Source organism: Brachyistius frenatus, unplaced genomic scaffold, assembly GCF_029030835.1.
Source record: "Brachyistius frenatus isolate BFR_SWC_R1_liver_20210118 unplaced genomic scaffold, ASM2903083v1 Contig_64, whole genome shotgun sequence".
In the NCBI taxonomy this organism is placed as follows: Eukaryota; Metazoa; Chordata; class Actinopteri; family Embiotocidae; genus Brachyistius; species Brachyistius frenatus.
This window is the reverse complement of record NW_027210663.1, coordinates 1,382,805-1,404,834: the sequence shown is the minus strand read 5'-3', so window position 1 is coordinate 1,404,834 and position 22,030 is coordinate 1,382,805. Positions and strand designations below refer to the sequence as shown.

Genomic DNA, 22,030 nt, shown 5'->3' with positions numbered 1-22,030 from the left:
CTTTACTACTAACCGACTGGACACGATTTCCTGGAACACGTCGGAACAATCCTTTCACTGTGCTTTTTGCAGGTTCAACACCGACTCCCTTTCCGTGCAACCCGCTGATCATGCGTTTCCCCAGCGGGACAGTGTCCGCTCATTCCCCCTCCTCCGGCCAGCAGGGGGCCCAGGGCCCCGGGTCGGTACCCGGACAGGGTCGCCCCTGGGAGGAGGAGCCCAAACCTCTGCTCATGTCACAGTACGAGACACTGTCTGACAGCGAGTGACCGGAAATGCCACTGTACTACAGGACCCGCTAACAGTCAACCAACTCTGTGCTGCTGCAGCCACACACACACACACACACACACACACACACACACACACACACACACACACACACACACACACACACACACACACACACACACACACACACACACACACACACACACACACACACACACACACCTGCTGAGGCATCTGCAGACCTGCCCACACCATTCCAACCTGCATTTCCTCCATCAGTCATCAAGCAACAATCGTGTCCTCCTTTTACACACCTGAGACTCCCAGCAGCCATGAAGTGGGACACTGCTGCTCCCCGAGTGTGTGCGTGTGTGCGTGTGTGTGTGTGTGTGCATGTGTGCGCGCGTGTATGTGTGCGTTTGCGCTTACGTGTTATGCATTCACTCCAGGACTACTCTAAAGGACAAATCACTTCTCTGTATTTTTTTTTTTTTAAACTTTACTACTTTTCCTCACTGGCCTTATAAATACAGACACATTGACCTGCACCTTCTGGGTCTGATGTGCTCACAGTTGTGTGGAAGGGACTCTGCGGTCGCGTTGCCGGTCCGGTCAGGAGCCTGACGACGGCTGCTCGAGTGACAGAAGAATTGACCCGAGCGCCGCGGCCCGCCCAGCGAGGACCCCTCTCGTGTTATTTGACGGTTGAACTCCAGGTGCAGGCGGCCTGTGCACTGCTACCACTACGACAACACGTGCGAGGGGACAGGAGGAGAATCAACATCTTGTTTTTCTTGTTTTGGTTCTTTCTTTTTTTTTTTCTCCTTTTTAAATTCTGTCAGTCCAGTCCTGTGTTTGGTGAGCTGAGACCTTTAGTACATTTTGATGGTGAACTTTTGATGGTGTCATTTATTGTCTCTTATCTGCAATGATGTATCTTTTTGGGGGCTCGGGGTTTGGGGTCAGAGATTGTTATGCGGGAGGGTCATATCATTGGTTTACAGGGTAAACATGCTGTTCATTGCTGATGTCATCGTATATTAGCGAGGGCCCTGGAGAAAAGCCCTGCTGACTTCAGGAATCCACGTGGGGAGAGAGGAATTGCCAGATGGATGGCACTGAGACAAGTGACACTTTCTCACTGTTTTTATATTAACCATGTCTGTGTTTGTTGAAACAGTTTTTGGATATTAAGCACTTAGTTGTCAATGTGTTCACAATGGCAATTTTTTTTAAGAATCTGTGTATCCTGGGGCAGGTGAAAAATGGACTCAAGAACAGCATAGAAATATGTGGAGGTAACCTCGAACACCTTTTCTCTTTATTTTGGACTGGCCACCTTCATTCTTCAGCGCTCCCACACTCAAAGCGACAATCACATTTCAGTGAACGATGACGAAGCCGCTTCGAGCCGGTCGCAGACCAACCTTAAAGCTGCTTCAAGGCAAACTCCGCAGCATCACTCGGAGTTTCCTCACGTTAAAAAGGTGACAAAAAAAAAAAAAAAAAAAAAAAAGCCATCTTTCTACGACCCTAGGTCCGTAAGATTGTCGGCTTCCTCCGGCCTGCTAGAAGCCCATATAAGAGCTGTTGTGACCTCTGACCTTTTACTGCCGAGAGGAGGCGCTGAGACTCAACTCCTCACCAGGCAGATTTTGTACAGTTCTGAGATATTCCTAGTGTTAAGTGCCATTTATTTTACATATACAAAACTGAAGTTACCAAGTGACGCACAAGTTTTTCTTTTCGCCCCCCCATGCCAGGGTTTATATTGTCCGCACAGGGAAATCTAAAACAAACAAAAAAAAAAGTAAATGAAACGTCCTGCCTTTTTTTTTGTGTGTGCTTTTCTTTTCTTTTTTTTTTCTTCCAAATCCATCACTGCCTTAGCTTTGAACTTTTTCACTCGGTAGATTTACCCTCTGAAGCAAGATAAAACTGTGTCACAGGTCTGCTCAGCCGGACCTGCATCCTTCACCGAGACCTACGACACTCCTTCAAGTGTACTTCATTGCACCTCCTGTGTTTGTTGTACGGGATAGAGGAAGACGAGGGCGAGGCTCAAGAGCATTCTGGTAGTTTTACGTAACGCTAGCTGACATGTTGTCACCTTTTCATGCAGTATTTTTAAAGGTCACCCTCGCTGTAAGTTTGTGTTGGAAGGTTTCCGGTTCGGTGACTTTGAGCAGACGGTTTCGAAAGACCTTTTATCGCTTGTTCATTTTTGTCACAGTGGAGTCTCACAACACAAACATGACTGTTATAGGACTACCTCCTCTTCCTCCTTCATCCTATGTGTCGGCGGTGAAGCATCTCGCATGCCTCACCTGCAGAAAACTCATCTCATCCATGCTTTTGGGTCCGAATCCTCTTTTCTTTTTTCTTTTTTTTCTTTTTTCTATCAGGACAGACGGAGGGTTTGTAATTTTATCAGACGTGGCAGAACATGCAACCGCACTCTGTGCATCGGTCCCTCTGCGTGTGTTATCATTTATCCACTGATGAAATTTAAGAATGTGACGCTAAACAGACTAAGCCATATCCAGCTGTTCCCTAAACTGGTGACTAATATGTTGTTTTTAAAAGTATTCTGAAATGAATTTATAACATGCATCCATCTTGTTTATGTCCTTATAGTTTGTTCAGTGCACACCTGTTGTCAATATAAATCAAATTAATCATTCAAAACCTAAAAAGGACACAGTTGATTGCTGATGTGTTTCCCTGGACTGTCCAATGGTGGGTGGGTTGGGGGATTGACAAACAATACATTGTTCAACCATTTTGTGCATAATTTTTTTTTTTTTTTTTTTAATTTTTTTTTTTTAATTATAACCCACTGTATAATAGCAAGGATTGTATATACAACTGAAGAGATGTAAATATTTATGTGGCTTGCTTCATGGTTGGTATTACAAAAACAAAAAGAAATATTCACATGGTTAAATTCTACATGCCCACCAGCAAGCTTTGTGGATAGCAGTGTAAAAATGAAAAACAAAAAAGACACTGCCTTAATGTTTAAATAAAAAGCTTATTGCCATTCATGGTCTCAGAGTCATATTATTTATTGATATTGCATGTTTACAGTCTAACTCTGTTGTTGTTGTTTTTTTCCCCCTCATTTTGTCCCGCAGGGAAAGTTAACGGGCCCAAAGTAATGAAGGTGGAGTTCCAGCAGGGGGCGTGACGAGCTTGTATTTAAGTTCAGGAGAGAGACGCTTTCATTACAATGTGCCTTAATTGAAGGAAGTAAGTAGAACTAATGCTGCAGAGCTGATTAGTGGTTGATAATTCCTCCGCTCACGTCCAAATGTGCCGCTGCTCTTTTCTCCTGTGATCTGCTGCGCTTACGCAACTCCCACGAGCTCTGCGATGTTACAAAGTAAGTCACTAAGTTAACTTCAAAGTGGATATTCTTCAACTAGTTTGTCTTTTTAAAAAAACAAATTTTAAAACTTGTCCTTCAGACACCCAACTTCCAGTTTACTTTTTTAAAATTCTACATACAGAAACAGGAGGCATGCGACTTAAAAGTACAAATCTGAGGTACTTCAGTTGAGCATTTCTACTTCATGCTACTTTGTACCTACTATCTGCTACAGTTTTCATTAAGTTTAATATTTTTCTCCATTTATTTGAGCATTTTAGTTTCTTTTCAGGTTTACATTAAAAGTATTTTATAAAATATGAGCATTGTTTTAGATTTCTCTATTCAACAGCATGCACTTATTAAAATCAGCACAATCTTGACCAGCTACAGCAGCAAAATGCTACTCGCACATTAAATGTATAATTCATAATCTGATAATGTATAAAACATAATACTGTACTCTCACGAGTCATTATTTTACTTATTTTTTTATTTTTATTGACTTATTTTTAATTGAGTATTTTCAGTCTCACATTTCTACTTTTACCCGATGCAAATGTTTTATGTTTTTAAAAATAATATTATCTCAAATTGTGCATTGTTTATATCCATGTTTATTCACTCATGTTTCTGTGCTTCAGTTGGCTGCCTATGTCCCTGCCCATTAAAGCCAGTAAACAAAACAAGTGCCTGCGAATAAAAAAACAAAAACAAAACATTGGCTCCACAGCGCTGCTAGTGGCCAAAAAAAAAAGAATACAGATTATCAACATTTTTCATCAGCTACTTGTTGTTGTTTTGCTGTTGTTCCTCTGGAGTAGACACCACTGAGAGATGGAGGGGGAACCATTTCTGAGGACAACAGATAAAACATTATTTATGTTTCAGGGACTTTTCAAAACAGTTGTCATGACTCCTAACAGCGTCCTTCACGGTCTCCTTTCTTTGATTTACTGCTAAGAAAGTTTCTGAGAGCTGCGATTGTTGATGAGGTTTGAAGTTTGTTTTTCAGTTTGATGTATTGCATAATTTGGAAAAGAGCTCTTTAATCTGCTCATTTTCACACCTTAAATCTCTTCTTTTTTTTTGTTGTTGCTTTGATTTATTCACAGGATCCAAACCGTGTCTGACAGACGAGGCCTTGGTAACTATAACACTGTGGTCGGGCCTGTTTGCCGCGTCGCCATCGGGAGGCACCTCGCTTTCATCCAACACCAGAGAGCGACCGATGAGGCGCTGAATGATGTGAGCTGCTGTGGAGACCCTGAGGCACCGATACAAAACCCTGTGCCGAGTATGGCTGCAGGAGCTGCTGTAATTTTAGTTGCAGGCTGACATTTAAAGCCTGCGAAGGATCTACATGCATACAGGACGACTGGCACCTGAATTTACAGTCTGTGTTCTCGTTCACGAAGAGGGGAAGGCCTCAGGTACATTTATTATAAAATTAGTTATTATACTTATAATCTGATATAATTGCTGTTTTTCTGTTTTGTGATTTAGTCTTTGTGAGGCTTATACACTGGGAATGCTGATTCATTTACTTAGCTCTTTAAAAAAAAAAAAAATCATTGTAATTGTTTGCTTAATGAGAATTCCTTAATTCTATTTTTATGCAGCATAATAGTTACTGAACTGAAAAGGTTTTAAGGATTACACTGCACCACATTAATTGTTAATTTGTGACATTAAACCTGTGGTTAGTCGGGAAATACAAAATTAAGCAACAAATGTACTTAAAACAACAGAATTAGGTTTTGGGATTTTTTTTTTTTTTTTTTTTATTCAATTAGGATATACATCTTTTTAAATTATTTTCTTTGATCAGAACAGAAACAATGATTGACGTACAAAAATATAAAGAGAATTATTATGAAGTGCCTCGATGCCACATATACAACAGGAAAATATTTTACAGTAACAAAATCAAGTGTTAGAAAACACACAAGTATCTCACATAAAACCACCACGATATTCGTCTTAAACATCCAACAACTTTCTCATCATTTTCTGACATTTCACGGACCATCAACACGTAGCCAAAATCCAACATCCTCCCAGGAAACTTTACTGTTTCGTATAAAAAATAAAAAATAAACATCTCCAGAACAATCCTCTTAAGAGCAGAAGCTCTTTACGTCGCTACTTACTCTTCCCTCATTAAAACCCAGCACCCGTCCCACAGTACTGATGCACTGCCTCAGCTTCAGGGCCTCCCGTTGTTTCTACTCAAACTCAAATTTAAAACTGTGAAATAAAACAAGAGCTCAACTGAAGATCAGGAATACACATCTGCAATGAAATATAACTGATATCTCAGAAATTTTGAGGTAAAGTCTGAAGTTTCAATATTTGCCTTGTTCAATCATCTAAATATATATTTTTATATATAAGACAGACACATAAAGAAGTGATGAAAAAAAAAAAGACATCTTCAACACGGAAATCTAGTTTGGTTTCACTGCTTCACTTTTTACATGTTGGGTGTTTTTGATCAGAAACTCATGTTTAACATGTGAAAACTGTGAAACACCCGGCTGCTCCAGCTCTTCATAAGTTCAAGTGTTGTTTACTAATTGGAGATCTGCACAACTAAAAGAGGTTGCATCTCATAAACTAGTTCTCATAGAGAGATGGCTGGTTATTAATCATGAGACTGTAAATCTGATTCAGTTCTGGCGCAACATTTGAGATATTTTTAATTAAATGTCACTGAAGTATCAACAAATTCCTTAAAGTTATGCTCATGAAGTCATGCTTTAAGGCTACATTAGTTTCATAAACTGTAATTTTTGAAAGTCACGCAACAATTAGTGATGCTGCTGTTGCTGCATGTTTACATCTGTTTGTTTGTTTTATTACTTAAATGACAGCATTTTTTTTTCCAGCTGAGACTTTACTTAAGTTTTGATGGTGCAACATAATTGAGTAAATCACAAGTTGAAAACTAACAGCGAGTTACTTCATGCACAAACTTAGTGATGGATTTACAACCAGCTGGTGCCGTCCGATCCAGCCATGTTTTGAAGTAGAAACGGATTCGTTTGTAGCTCAAAAACCACGAGACAAACTGAAGCTGGAAAAGCTCCTTGTGTTTGTTTTTGCAGTAGACGTGTGAGTGCTGCTCATCAGTACAGTTTGCTCCGTACCGAGCGTCGTGGCAGAGAAGTGTCAGGTCTGTTTTTTTTGGCACCAAAGCAGGTTCAAATGAGCTGTTGCCACCAGTCTGAAAGGCCCCGTTCTCAGCCATCATGATGTGGTCCTGCACCCACACAGTCCTGATGACTTTTTAACTTAGCTGTTAAAACTTAACGGTTAAACTCTTAATAAATAATAACTAAGGCTGTTTTTCCCCCTCAAACTTTAACTTTGATTTTCACTCTGCACCTCCTGAATAGCAAACCAGAACCAGCTAACCAAAACATTTTCTTAACCAAAGTATTCACATTAACAACTGCTGTGATCCGACACGGCTGAATATAGAAAGGTTTTAGAGGGTATTTAAATGTCTCCCGGTTTCAGATATTCTCAAGACACTCTTTAATTGTGTTGTGTTGTGATCCTTCTTTTAATTAGACTTCAGTCTCTCTCGATCAAACTAGACAAACTGCTGTTTGAATGTGAGCTAATTAAAGCTGTAAAACAAAAAGCAAGTGCTCTGTCTCGGTGTGTGGAGTCGCTGGGGGAGAATAAACTGTTCAAACTGTCTTTGGTCCAATTTTTTCAGATGCAGTCCTGAAGTTCCCCGCCTGCGATGCCACGTCCTCCAAGAGAACTGCCGTACTTTAGAAAACAAGTGCAATAAAACCGTACTTAGAAAGCTTTGCATTGGCGCGACTGGGTTTGCGCAGGCTCGGCTGAAATCCACCACACGTGTCACCTCGACTTTTCTCTATTTACACATTAGACATCTACAATCTGATTGTCACCTTCACTGAAGTTACAATCCATCGTGAAGGAGAGCAAAGGCCACCAATTTGTCAGCTCTTGTTTTAAATAAGACATGAACTGCTGAAGTGCAGCTTCAAACTGTCAGAGGACCAACACCTCTTTTTAAAGGCTGCGACAGCAGGAAATCTAAATACACTCAGGTGAAATGTCACTAAAGGGTTCCCAGAGTTTCCTCCATGGCCAGTAAAGATGAACAGAGCAGGTTTTTAGGGTCATTACTCGAAGTATTCCCCTTTTAATGTGGCCCTTTTCAAGTTCCTCATCTTCAGCCACCAACATGATCACCAGGCAGGTCTCTTCCCGTCTGGGCCGTCTGGTTCTGGGCTCTACAGGTCCTCTGTGTAGATGATACAGGGACTAGTGTCCTCACTGGACTCCAGCTGCACCGTGGAGACGAACCAGCGGCGGGAACCCGTGGCGTTGTAGTTGAGCGTGGTGCGGTAAGTGTTCTTGGCGTGTTTCGGGTAGATGATGGTGGTGCTCTGGTAGCTGACGGGCCTCTGCCGGGGCTCCAGGTACACCTGGCTCTTGTAGCTCCTCCAAGTGCAGTTCCGCACCGCCACCACCGTCTCGCTGAAGGACGTTGCCGTGGGAACGGGTGCGCAGAAAACCCCGTCCAGGTAATGCTTGTCAGAGTCGTACTTGACCTCGGAGTTACACCTGGAAGGGAGAAGGAGACTGTTTAGAAACCCGTCTGAGGAATAATCACTAGGTGGCAGCGTTGAGTAAGTGAATCAAGCACCACACTGCAAACAATGCTTACTTGATTTCTTGCTCTGGTTTGGGTTTGACCTCGATGCTTTCTCCAAAGAAGACAGGGTACATGCGAGTCTTTGGGTCTGTTCCTGTGGCGTTCAGCAGCAGGTAGGGCAGCTGTGCAGAGGAAACACAAGAGTCACAGAAACATCCATGAACCGCTGAACTATTTGTAACCAGCCTGCCAACGTGTCCATTCAAAGAATTCCAGTAAAAAATCCCAGCATGGTTGGGGGGTTTCGACAGAGCCAGCAACCCAAATTAAAAACACTGCAGTCCCCACCCTCTCCAGGAAAACACACTCCTTGATCCTCCCTCATGAGAGCTCGCCCCGTCGATGGCACGGCTCTTACTCCAGCAACAATTAGGCAAGAATCACAGCAGTCGGGGCAACACTTCCCTTTTAATACAGATAATTACGCTGTGTGGGTCTGGCCAAAATGAAGTGTTGGTGGTAAATCTCTTTCTCACAAGCTTTCACTGCAGTTCAGGCTGGCTGGAGACGTGTGACCCAGACACACAGCCTGTGACTGGACCCAAAATAGGCTGACAGATGTCGGGGCTCACAGTGGTTAAAAAAAAAAAGGAAAGGAAATTATTTGACAAAAAGTAGGCCTCTGGAGCTGCTGCCGGTGAAGAGGTGATACTGAAGGACTTTTCTTTTTGGCCACCGGCAGCCAAAGAGAGGTCAGAGGTCAAGTTCAAAGCAACAACCCTACAGCTGGTAGAGATGCAGTGTGGAGACTGATATTGGATTCTTATGTAACCTGTTTGTATGTGTTTAAATGATCAAGGTCGTGTGTTATTATGTGTAACATACTCTTGCAACCAAAACAAACCAGATGACTTCTGATGTACCTGATTTACCAAGGAGAGGTTCTAATACCGAATATAATAATAATTTTCATAATTGATTCATCTGGTTATTTTTTCAAATAGGATAAAATGCTCATCATAGCATCAGTCATCTTCAAATTACTTGTCTCATCTGACATCAAGACTAAAACTATTTATTTCTAATATATTTTCAGTTTAAGTAAAAAAAACAAGCAGAATTGTCTGTTATTGCTTAAAAATCAATTAAATAATACATTTATTGCCATAGAAGTTTATATGGTCTGTTTTAAGCGGAGTACCACACCAGAGAATATAAGATAAGATGCCAGATAAGCTGCTGATGACACGTCAGATATATTGTGCTCAACTACCTGTTTAAACCAGGTCTGTTTGTGTGCTGACCTTTGACCTCTGGGGCCAGAAGAGGACAAAGACAGCCGCACCAATCAGAAACATTGATACGGTGGGTTGCGGCTGACCGTTTTCTCTGCAGGTGCGTCTCCAAACACCGACCAGTCCGAATCAAATGGCAGAGCAACCACAACTCTGGCACCTCTCACATTACACAGGGCGGCTGTCACATGCTGCGGTCGGACTGCACATGCCACGGCAGCGGACGAGCAAGAACGGGCCAAGGTCACGGCAGATCACCGTGGAGCTCGTCTTACCTACAGCCTACGATCACCACCACACACTCTTATCTGAACGGTGGCTCTGAACCTGCACAGCTGCTCGTTTTGCCAAGCAGGACTGACAGAAGTTCAACGGCAGGCCGTTCATTTTCCGCCGCCGCTACTTCGTGTCCTGGAAAAAGGGTGCGTGATTGTCTTTCCTCCCCTGCTGCCGCATGGAGAGCATTCCAGGTATTTCTCTACGGTGTGTTCTGGCAGTTTCTGCAAAGCAAACACTGGTTTGACGTGGGTCACCTCCACGCAGCGTATCCCCCAGCATGCACACAAAGCATAACCCCCCCCCCCTCCCGGAAGCACATTTCTGCCCAGGAGAAACAATCTGCAGCTGAGCAACCCACACAATGTACAATGCACAATGCAGAGCTACAGAGAGAAACGCCAACCCAAACACAGATTTCCAACTGCAGGCTGTTTGGTGCAGCGAAGCCTCTGACTTTACATCCTGTGTTTGCATGGATGTGAATGTGAGAGCATCAGTATCATCCGGTGGAACAGATTTAGAAAAAGTCATGAGATATGTCTCCTGCCTGTCCTCCTGTCTAATCCACCAACATTTAAACCACCTCCTTGAACCGGACATGAACAGAACCTTATCCCGTCCCGGAATATTCATGATTACGTGACCACGCACGTATTTTTCATGGGTCTTGTTCCTCTTGTAAATCTGTTCCCATGTAAAAAAGATGCAGGTATAAGAATAATTTTCCTGCATCTGCATAAATTTGAACCGTGTTTGAAAACATACAGGCTGTCTGAGCATTAATCCATGTTGAATTTAGAAGTGAGAGCAAACACTTATGCAATGGCCTGCAGCCACTCTAACAAGGCCCTGCACCTCAAAATAGAGCCTGGGGATTGTTCCTAGGTGGCATACAAAAACAACACAAAAATAGATTTTGAAAGAGGAAAAAACACACGTGAGGTGTCAGCTTGTCCTGACAGTATTCACACACTCAAACAGCTCGAAAAACTCTTCTTCAGACGGAAACGTTCGAGTCTTTCGCAGACGGAATAACAAACACAAACTGGAGCGGCTCCTATTGAGACCGATCTTTAAAAGTGAAACCACAAAGCAGAGGAGTCCTTCTAATCTGAACCTCCAGAGGATTACGGGACCTCTCTCCTCTTTTTTACTTTTTTGTTTCGGGCCTCAGCAACCCAGCGTCACGCAACTCCCAGGATGCAGCGCTGCATTTCTGAGGCCTCCCTCAGACACTTTAAAAGCCACCCCAACCTGCGCAGACATGTTCTTAAGACTTTTGAAACTGGGAGTGACCTGGAAATGATTTTCAATCAAATCAGCCGTGTCATGTGTGACACACAGGTCATTGCAGGATGTGTCATTAAAATGCATTTGTCCTCTTACAGAGAAGAAAACACATCAATTATCATAAATATAAGTTTCTATGGAAAGTTCTCATTGTCTACTTTTGTATGACTGTCCTCTGCAAAATTAGCACCGCAGGAATATTGCCTTGAGGTTACTGACTGTTTGTGTACAACTTTTGCACATACTGCTGAAACTATAACCTCAAGTTCTCATTGTCTTTTGACGAGTAAATTGCTGCTAATGCAGGAAGGTTTACAGGAAGTAAATAACGAGAAAATCAAAAAGTCTCTTTTTGCTGGTTTTCATGAGATCTGAGCAGGAACTGCTTCAGGCTAATAGATATATCGTCGTATTGTTACCAAAAGAGTCGTCACTGATGACTACCGACGCTACAAACACAGAACCAAATCAATAGGATCTGTTTGATACCGTTTCTATTGCAACCACATCGACACACATGGTGACGTGAACATCAGTAAATCCAGCAGGACGCTGGCCTCCAGATGTTGATGTATTTTTTAGAGCAATGTAATGATTTATTTGTCATTCATTCTGATACTCTCGGATACCCTGCAGCTTTGTTTTGATACTTCCAGCTTTTCATTACAGCGACTTCTGCTAGTTAATGTACACAGATGGAGCAGTTAATGTACACAGATGGAGCAGCTAATGTACACAGATGGACGCACGAGGGCCATCAGCAGGTAACGCAAACTATAAGGAAATATTCAACAGTAATCGCAAGCTTTCAAGTACTCGAGTTAATATTAAGGTATAAACTGACCCCAGGCATTATCATTATTCTGAGATACTGTGGAGTTTTATAGAGGAGGGACTTGAAAATCAGTGTTTAGTTAAAAAGCTTGCAGTCACAAACATGGACAACCTGTTGAGAAGGCTTACCACTGAACGTTGCTTCATTTAAAAGAGTCACAATTCAAACACATTAGGGAAGTCTTAATCTAATAAGCAACCAATTTACCAGTTAAAGCTGGTTTCAGCAGAGGACACAGAGCTGCTGCTGATGGCTCAGTTTAAGGTTTCGCATAGAGTGTCAAACAGTCTGGCTTTCTGTGTGTCACATAGTTTGATACTGATTGTAACTTAATAAATATTTTTACTGTTTTCTAGTCAACATGACGACAGACATCACGGACCTTGAAGAAGAAGCCTGACTCAAACCTTTTCATGACAGTTCCCCATTCTGATAAAGAAACACACAAAGAAAGACGCAAACACTGTTTGTGCTGCAGTATAGAGAAAAAGAAACCTGATCACTAGTCCCTCTTAAAGTGTACACACCTTATTCAAATACATGCTACTGCAGTAAGTATATACTATTAAACTCTTCTTTTTTGTTGCCCCTGAAATCCACAGAAAGGACCCCTGGGAGTCCCTGGACCCTAGTTTAGAAACCCAGCAGGGCCTACCAACTCCCTGACCTTCATGGCACCATGGAGTTTTGGGCCCAGCTGATGCACCATCGTCCAAAAGAAGGATTTAAAAAAAAATAATTTTTTTTAATGATTATGTTTTTGTATATGTATTACTGTGAGCCAGTAGCATCTTCAGCATGAGTGCAACATCAGAAGTTTGCAACTGAGGAATTCCAGAGAGAGAGAGAGAGAGAGAGAGAGAGAGAGAGAGAGAGAGAGAGAGAGAGCTTCCAGATGTTGTGTGAGGGGAACTGATGTGAAATCTGTTTCTGGCCAAACACTAAAATACTCTCAGATTTTCAGTTTCTCCCACAGCAGCGTCATCATTTCACCATTAAGTCTTTTTTTTTATTTTATTTTTTTTATCTTTAAATTCACTGTGTCAATGACTTCAAAATTATTATGGACAGAACACAGACCCAAGTCACTGTTTCCACCTTACAAAATAGTGTTAAATAATACAGTAAGTACAGCGACGTGTTTCTCACCAGTTTGCCTTCTCTGCTTTCCTTTTTATAATATCCATGGTGGCTTTCGACGGGCGTCGTGCAGCTGCCGGAGCGCGACTCGATCAGACCCGGAGAGAGTGAGCAGAAGGGCGGACTGGGACTGGGGGGTAAACCCGAATCCGGACTGTCGAGCAGTCCTTCCCGGTTCTTTCCTTTCAGGCTATCATCCATCGCTTGTAAATGTAGGTGCCCCACCATTTCTGGGACGGCTCAATGAAAAAGAAAAACACCAGACGAAGTCTCACTGACAACTTCTTTCTCTTGAAGCGCTCCGAACTGCTGCGCGCTCTTGCGTCAAGAAACAATCCTGGACGAACTTTTTCAAGATGACTTCTGAAAGTAGAGGAGAGGACAGAAAATTATGAAATGGTACGGAGCTGTAGCCCATACTCAACAGACTAAACTCCACAAAGTTATAAGCCTGTACTTGTTTTCAAACTTTACTGTACCTGCGCGTCGTTAAGTGTCCACTTTAGTCCAGAAATATATTCCAAATATGAGTGAAATCTATAACAAACCTCAATAAAAACATCAAACTCAGCTCATATGTGAAGTGTTGTCTATTTCTAATTTAAAAAAAAAAAAAAAAAAAAACTAAACAAAAACGTAGTTCAACTCGCGCAAAAACAGAAAGTTGACCGTGCGTCTGGCACCGATCTGGATGAGAGCTCCTCTGCTCTGCTCTGCTCTGACTGTGTGTCACTGTGTTTCAGTGTGTGTGCATACCGTGTGTGCGCGCTCTCCACTGGAGAGCTCCGTCTTAATGATCCTGCCAGGCTTCTTTTCCGCACCTGGACCCAGTCCAGCCCTCATGATCTGTATCACTTCCACGTACAACCGACAGGGGCGAGCACGTCCTGGTCGCTCCTGCTGTACAGTAGACTTTGGCTGGGTGTCTTCAGCAATCCTGCTGTATCTTCCTTTGAACAAATGATCCTAAATACCTGCCGCATCTGCTCATTTACAGTTAGCAGGTCGTTAGTTGAACTATACCTGCTTATATCCTTTAGAGGAAGGTAGAAGGCTGGAGCATGTCCCAGCTGGCTTTACAACACCATAGCAGTAATTTACTATATGATAATGGATCATTTTTACATTTGTGGTTATTAACTACATAAATATGTTACTAGTTAGTGGTCAAAAGTGACTAAACTATTATAATTACTATACTAATAACAGCAGTTACCAATAGTTAATTAGTAATTATGATCACATATTCTGTTCTGATAAGTATATCATTTTCAGTTAATATACATCACAGTTTGTGGTATGCTAATTACTTGGGAACTAACAGATAATAGTAATAGCCTATTAGCGTTGATAATTAGTAGTTTAATCAATAGAATTAGCTATTACTCAAGATTTTGTGAGCCATTTTATTACTGTTTACTTGTAATCCGATTTTTTTGTTTTGGAACATTTGTAAACACATTTGCGCTAAAAGAAGGATAAACATTTTGATGACTTGTGGAAATTTTTTTATTGACTTAATATTTCATGAAAAAAGAAAGATTTTTTTGAACTTGTTGAACAGGAATCTGTTGGAGCCAGAGTTTTATTTGGAGCCAGTCCCAGGTGGCCACCAGCGGTATTGCACTTCAAGGCACTTTTGCATTGGCTTGAATTTTCGGACTCAAAGGCTACGTCCATTTTAATATACAATCTATGGTAATTACTTCCGCCAAGGAGGTTCATGAAACTTGTTAGAAGGTTGTAACGTGGACCAAAGAGGAAACCATTCAGTTTGGGAGAAGATCTGAATCACAGGCGGATCAACGACTTTATTTTCACTTCCATTATCATTGCGAAAAAGGGCATACGCATACATCTTTAAATCCTGTAGACGGTAGTAAAGTTTAATATTGACAAAACATAGGCTACAAATACATTGACTACATATCACAATCTACCAGTAATTCTCTGTGATACACGTCTTTGTTCAAACCTAATACAGCACACAGTCAATATTTAGGTCTGCGCACTCCGGCTGCTCTTCTGGTTTTTCATGAGATCTATGTGTATGTGTGTCTTTGTGTGTCTGGAACTGTCCTGGTATATTTCAGGACTGGGTGGAGATGGGTGGGAACACTCCATCCAACCAGTCACCAAATGAGCTGTGCGCTCACAGACACACTCACGAACAGGCCGAGCCGACGAAGCAGACCTGTGTGAACAAACGAGCAGACAGCAGTCATCGGGGCAGGCTGAGAGGAGAAGGAACTGAGTCCCTGTTGACGGTTCCCTCCACACGATGTCTGGGCTCTCTGTACATACTGTTACTCTAACCAACAGTGGCTCTGCCAAAAGGGAAATCAGGGCATAAATAGGAGCCATTGCAGAGCTCCACAGAGCTGACTGTGTCTTAAGTGGTTGATTGTATCTTTGATGGTCCACCAGCTCTCCATGGTGATTACCACAGATTGCCAGGAAATCATGCGTGATGTTTTTTTTGTTTTTTTTTGTAGTTCTCATAAAAACTAAGATAACTCAGTGTTGTCCTTTGTTGTCTGGAAGATATACTTAATGGCATGGCTCTTAAACTTGTGCAGCTGTAATCTTTGTTTTGCTGAGAGTTGTTTTCCCTCCTCTGTGTTATTGTTTGGAAACTGCAGCAGGAAGCCGTGGAGCAACATTTTACAGGCGCTCCCCGCGTCAGGTGTGCTTTGGTGTCATCATGTCCATCTTAAAGAGCCCATCATGTTGAGCCTCAGGCATTCAAGGGATTAGAGTGGAGATCTGGTACAGATTAGCTGCAGAGATGATGAGCGTGTTTGTGAATGTGGGCATGTCTGTGAGCACGCCGAAGGCAAGAGTTGCTCAATTGCAGCTTCAATGAAGGAGAACCCAGAGAGCTCTGAAAATGACTGGAGTGACCATGCTGAAATTTTGTTTTGGTATTTCACACATCGGTCGGTCTACTCTGCTGTTCGTGGAAACATTAAGGGTCAGTTCACCCAGATGACAGAAACCAAAAACCTTTTTTTTCTCACTGCGTGTTATTTAGAAAGGAAGATCATTTTGGTTTTATAGATTGTGAGGTACCCATCTATGAATTTTCTGCTTCCACACCGATGCAGTGGGGGTGAATGGTTGTGGAAATGTTACTGTTGATTTTTCTAAATACAACTTTACGCCATGCTGACATTCATGATTCCATAGGGGCGGCATTGTGACTTTTGTGATTGCTGATTCATTTTTGATTTTATTCCCTCAATCAAATCCAAGTTGTAGTTTTTTTGTCCACCTCTTTTGTTTAGGCTACCACACCAAGTAGCATGCAAACATGTGAAAAAGATGTATGTAGATTCATGTTACAGTAAATGCAAATTTTCTAATTTCAAACTGATTTTAAAATTGCAAAAGTTGCAGACCACACGCATCATGACAAATTTAATGAATTTTTAATATTGTAATCATAATAACGCACACATAAGACTATTCATTCTAGAAGCAGGACAAAGCACTTGAAGTTGAGACCAACAATTTCAAGTGGCAATTTTAGGGATATGAAATCTCACAGAAACTTGTGAGATCAAACGTGGAGGCCAAAAGTGTGGCCAGCCATTTGTTCCCACTTCTGTGTGCTGTTTTTTGCACCATTAGACAAAATAGGAGAAAAAAAAAAGTGGGGATAAAGTCACCAAGTGAGAGCAGTGCAAGTTTGAGGTGAGTTGAGAGTAAAGTTTTATTGTTAATTTCAAACGGGGCTGGTGTAAGCTAATGCTACCAGCTAAACGTCAATGTTGTGTGCATACAGGCGGAGGGAGAGTGAAACCTGTGCTTATTAGAGATGCAGTAATTTGTATACATTCTCTGAGTTCCCACTGACAAGGAGATGCCCTTCCATATGAATATTGATTAATTAACTAAGGAATTAATGTCCTTTGTGGTTACGTAGTTGGTGACGCTTCCTGTCAACTCGCTCTCATTGGCTGTTGCGGTGTTCCGCTTAATATTCCCTCGCTGTTCCTTTCGCACGCCACGATTTCAGTACCAGTCGGTAACATTATTACCATGTTATTATGTTTGTAAACTGCTCATACTTTATCATACTTCGGGCAACTCCTCTTCCAGTGTGGAGCCAGTGTTACCATCAGTTTGTTGCCACTGTCATCAAAGCAGCCTCACAGTGGCGAGACTCTTGTTTGACGTTGAGGAACCACAATTTAAATCGCTTTCAGCTCTTTATTGCGTTGAGCTGGAGGCACAAATCTCTGAGACGTGTATCTAAAAAACATATAAAACTAAAACAGGTTCAACCTGATATCTCCAGACGACCCACTAAATATATCCTTTGGTTATTAAGATTAACTGACCAAAGGGGTAACCAGAGCTATTATGCCCAGTTTAGAGCATTGCAGGGAAGAGTTGTGCCGTTGGACTGTTTCCGGCTGATGGTGTTGCTTGCGACTAAGCTTGTGTAATCTCAAATGGGCTGTTTTAGACTGTGAAGCTTTGATCGTGTTTTTTCTGACACCAACTCCCCTAAACGTTGGAACTGCTCCAGTGTTGTTTTGTGTTTCATCTGGTTGCAAGTAGGCTGATTGGAGAATGTTGCAGACTGGTGAATTGTGAGACGTTTCAAGTTTCAAATGTGTTGTTTTAGGACATACTAACTAAAAGGACAGGCTGTTATTATAATTATGAGGATACTGTTGTTAATCAGTGTTTAAACTGCAGGTTATAGTGTCTCATCGTAGCCTCCACGTGTTGACTTTAACATGCATTTTCTTTCACATCTTCACATTTCCGCTGTTGTAACATATGACACCATTTGGCTCACATGTGACAACTTCATTTCAGACACACGGAGACACCTTTTAAAACCTGAGATAATAACCATGTCCAGTGTTTGGTTTTATGAGTTTTGTCTTAAGAAGGAGGAGTTGTGCTCTGAGCTGGTCACAGGTTTGTACAAACAAACAAGAAAAAGTCTGCCTAATGTTTTCTCCATGGACTCTCATTCATCACGTTCAGGGAGATGAAATGTTCTTTGAATGGCAGGGATCATTAACGTTAGGCATGGCTCTGCATACCTATTTTATCCCCCTCATTCACTTAGTAAAGTTACTCTGACAACGCATATCAAACCTATGACCCTTTTGTTACGGATGGTGGATCCGCTGGCATTATTGAACGGACACCTTTACCATTTGGCTCGAGCGGCCGCCTCCATTATGTGGGAGATGATTAAAGAGTTCTGCAATCAGGATTCTGTTCCTGAGAGCTTTGAGATCCCAGGAGGCGCTGAGACAGACGCAGAGGGTGGAAGACAGCCAAGCTGTCTGCTGTTGATTCATCATCCTTCCCCCTCGTAGAGCAATCCTCCTGAACATCCTGTGGACATCCTGCCACACATACACACGCACACACGGACGGAAACATAAGAACGCAAATGTTTGTATGCAGAAACTCACTCACACATTCCTGAGCTGTAGAAATCTGTGGCTCATTCTCACCGCATGCTCGTAACCTTGCCAAGCCAGCTGTTCGAACTGGGTCAGGAAAAGTGGGGGTTGGGGGTGATACAGGTGTATCTGTGTGTGTTTGTTTGCATGCAACAGAAACGAGGACTCATTTTACCCCTCCGACCAACCTTTGAAGTCTTGTGTTTTCACTGTGAGGTGCACATATTTTCTCGAGGCGTGCAGCTTCTCACCGTGCACGTTGGCGTGTGCACCTGCTGTCTGGAATAGCTCTCAATGTAAACAAACCGAAGAGAGACCGGCCCTGGCAAGGAGGTTGTTTTGAGACTGCGGGGACGTCACTGCGGTTTCCATACACAGCACTCTACTTTAGACTCCCAGACCTGAATCGTGTCCACCTCGCAGATAGGTGACTATTCTCCAGTTTGCTTTTCACACAATGTACACATAAACACTAGCTGCTTGTTCAGCGCACTCGTGCGACCCTGCACCTCTGCTGTGCTCTCCCTTTATCCCCCCCCCCCCTCCCATTTCCCCCCGTTTGAAAATAAGTTATGAACGCCCTTTGACTTGATGATGGATGATTTTAAATATGCCATCCAGACCTCAAAGTTAAATCCATAATGCACCTCACTTCTCTGGAGCCTGGCTGCATCTGGTTTTAATGTGTGGAGACGGTGCCTGGATGAAGAAGACAGACATCACCCTGCAACTCCCTCTATCACCATCAAGCCTCTTCTCCTCCCTACATTTCTAATCTTTTTCTATTGAGATAGATGGTTTTTACCGCCGCCATAGATCACAACACCACCAGACCGTGTTAGCTCTGAAAAACAGTTCTTAAGGGCTGCCTGTCAAAATATTTCACCGGCTTAAGATATAAAATAACTTTTAAAAATATATTTATATTGATGAGAAACCTGTGGCCCTGCACAGATTAGAGTAGAGACGTGCGTCTTTACTCTGAGTTAAATCTAGATTGCTTTAAAAGTGACATTTAAAGTTTGAAGAAATGATATGCAGCATTGCATTTTTTTTTAAATGTTTATTTGGTAAAGTAATACGAGTGCTTAAAGTGGAAAAAACTTGTGCCAGTACTTATTTAACCATGACAATGGAGAACATCTATTAGAAACAAAATCCTGATCCTTCTTTAGACGTAAGCAAGGTTTTTTTTTGTTTGTTGCAAAACAGAGATGAAAAATACCTGTGCTATATTTCCTGCTGCCGGAAGAGGCGGAAATTAAGGAAATGCTCCTCGGTCGTATTCAGAGGGAAGTATGTTCAAATATGGTGGATTTTGGGAATTATATGATTTTCTATTTTTTAACATAAGCTCGCACCCTAAGGTTCTGGCTCATTGCTATTTTATTAAAAAGACAACCAAAAATGTGCATTTAGATCTGCTTTTTGGAAACTTTTTATTTTTTGGAACCATTTGCAGAAGTATGTCCTGTTAGTTTCTGGACTGAACTGATTAGGTGGTGTGTTGCTCGGTGCAGTGTGCACACTCCGTGACCTCCTCGCTGGGACGTCCCTGAGGCTCCACAGCTGTTGGACTCGCATGCTAGCAGCTCATCCAGTCGCAGCTGTAATCAGTGATTCACCTGCACGCTGCTTCCTCTGACATTTTCGCTTCCTCCTCGCTCTGTGTGAACAGTCAATAGGTAAACACGGGAATGGCTTTTGTTTAATGTGTAACAGTCAGATTTGTGACATTGTGATATTTATTGATACGAAGATACAGACTTTATCTGTACATGTGGGTCTATATCCTGTACGGGTAAATATGCAGAGACAGTTTAAACAGACGAAATGTCATCAAAAGATTGACTTTGTGTCCAGACAGTCGATAGTCTGTCTGTGGTTTAGATGCGGTTGGTGCCCCGTGAGTCACAGATCTGCCAGACAAATACCAATGAACAGGAGTGTAAGTGGTTTTCACACTGAGAAAAAAGAAACGTGGACAGAGATACAATCTGTGCTTTGTGTCGGCCTGTCAATTCTCTGTGTTATTTATTGACTGAACAAGGTGTACAGTGGTCACAGGGAGAGCCGGGCTCAGCAGGGGAGCAAACACACAGCCAAGTGAGCGATGACGAGAATAAGTCATGGCAGGAGTAGAGGACAGAGAGATAGCAACTGTTTATGTTTTTTGTGCCATTCATCTCCATTCAGACGCATTCATAGACACACTCTCCCAATCGCCCAGCCTTTGAGTCTTTGAAGCGTAAACAAGCTCCACTATTGGGTCCTGACAAACAGCCCAGCCTGTTTGCTCAGTGTGTTTGCTCAGGCTCGCCGTTCCGGTTTGAGTGTCAGCCGTGCACAGGTAGCTCACAGCACCAAATCAAAGGCATCAATTTCAGATTGATGTCGGCGTGACAGCAGCTCACCACAGTAACATAATATTTATTACCCTGCGATTAGGCCAAAGTGATTCAGCTCAGGTTGTAGGAAGAACAAACAAGCTGCGACTTCTTCTTCGGTGACACAGGAATTTATTCTCCACAATGTTTTTTAACCGTCGAGCTTTTCCTCTCCTTTGCTGCCTTGGAGATAGTTTAAACTCCCATGCCCAAGTGATTTGTGCTTCTCTCAAAGTTCCGGACTTGTCTCCTTTCAGACTGACAGCTCCTCTAGCGCTCTGCCATCAGGGAAGGTTGTGTTTCCCATGGTGCTTTGTGTTTGCCTTCTTGCCTGCGGGGATATAATGACAAGCATGGACCACCCATGTCTGCTTTGGCCTGGCTGTTATTTAAGAAATTCCTCCAGCTTCAGTGTGTGTGTGTGTGTGTGTGTGTGTGTGTGTGTGTGTGTGTGTGTGTGTGTGTGTGTGTGTGTGTGTGTGTGTGTGTGTGTGTGTGTGTGTGTGTGTGTGTGTGTAAAACCATAATCTCTAGTTTATGTTTTCATGCATGCGCCTAAGCCACCATATTGAACCTTTATTTTGAAAGGTTGACGTGAAGATTTTAAGTGATCACACTGTAATATCTGATAATTGATCATGTCCTTTTTCTTTACACAAAACAAACATTTATTCAAAAGAATCTGTGAATCTTATTGGGGTTCTGAACCCAATGACGGCGAGAGTTGGAGCCAAATCAGCTTTTTTATCATTTGCTTTTCATCTTCTCAGCGTCTTTAGTTAAGTGGGGCAGCACCGTTCAAGTGTAACAGTCACTTTCTGCATCATAGAAACTGCTTACTATAATTTAGGCTTTTTTTTTTTAAAAAAAAAAAAAAAAAAAAGAAAAGCACTGGTTTCAGTGGAATAACTAAAACAGTGTCATCTGTGCATTTACACAGTCTTGCCAAATTCTTCTCACTCGCTGGGTACAATGTTACATGCTGCCTTGTAAATCTATAATCACTCTCAGTGCCTCTGTCAAAAGCAATCAGCTTTATCACAGCCTCTTTTCTCTCTGTGATTCTCCAAAGAGCCTCAAAGGAACAAGGAAGCAAACGCAGCTCTCGTCATGGGAGGTC

At 42.3% G+C, this 22,030-nt stretch overlaps 2 protein-coding genes across 11 annotated transcripts in view; one reads left to right on the top strand and one right to left on the bottom strand.

Annotated features, from left to right (window-relative positions):
* The window catches only part of ncor2 (nuclear receptor corepressor 2), an 85,674-nt gene extending 82,398 nt beyond the window's left edge, over positions 1-3,276 (top strand). For all 10 annotated transcript variants that reach the window (XM_069706714.1, XM_069706713.1, XM_069706715.1 and 7 more), the window contains one exon: positions 73-3,276. In XM_069706714.1, coding sequence (XP_069562815.1) covers positions 73-269 — 197 coding nt within the window. In that variant the 3' untranslated portion in view covers positions 270-3,276. The remainder of the gene's footprint in view (positions 1-72) is intronic.
* A 2,088-nt stretch (positions 3,277-5,364) lies between these two features.
* On the bottom strand, positions 5,365-13,831 carry rflna (refilin A). Its single transcript, XM_069706701.1, has 4 exons — positions 13,565-13,831; positions 13,095-13,448; positions 8,319-8,428; positions 5,365-8,215 (listed from the first exon to the last, which is right to left on the bottom strand). The coding sequence occupies exons 2-4, from the start codon at positions 13,311-13,313 to the stop codon at positions 7,882-7,884; spliced, it is 663 nt and encodes a 220-aa protein (XP_069562802.1). The 5' UTR covers positions 13,314-13,448; positions 13,565-13,831; the 3' UTR covers positions 5,365-7,881.
* Positions 13,832-22,030: the final 8,199 nt, after the last annotated feature.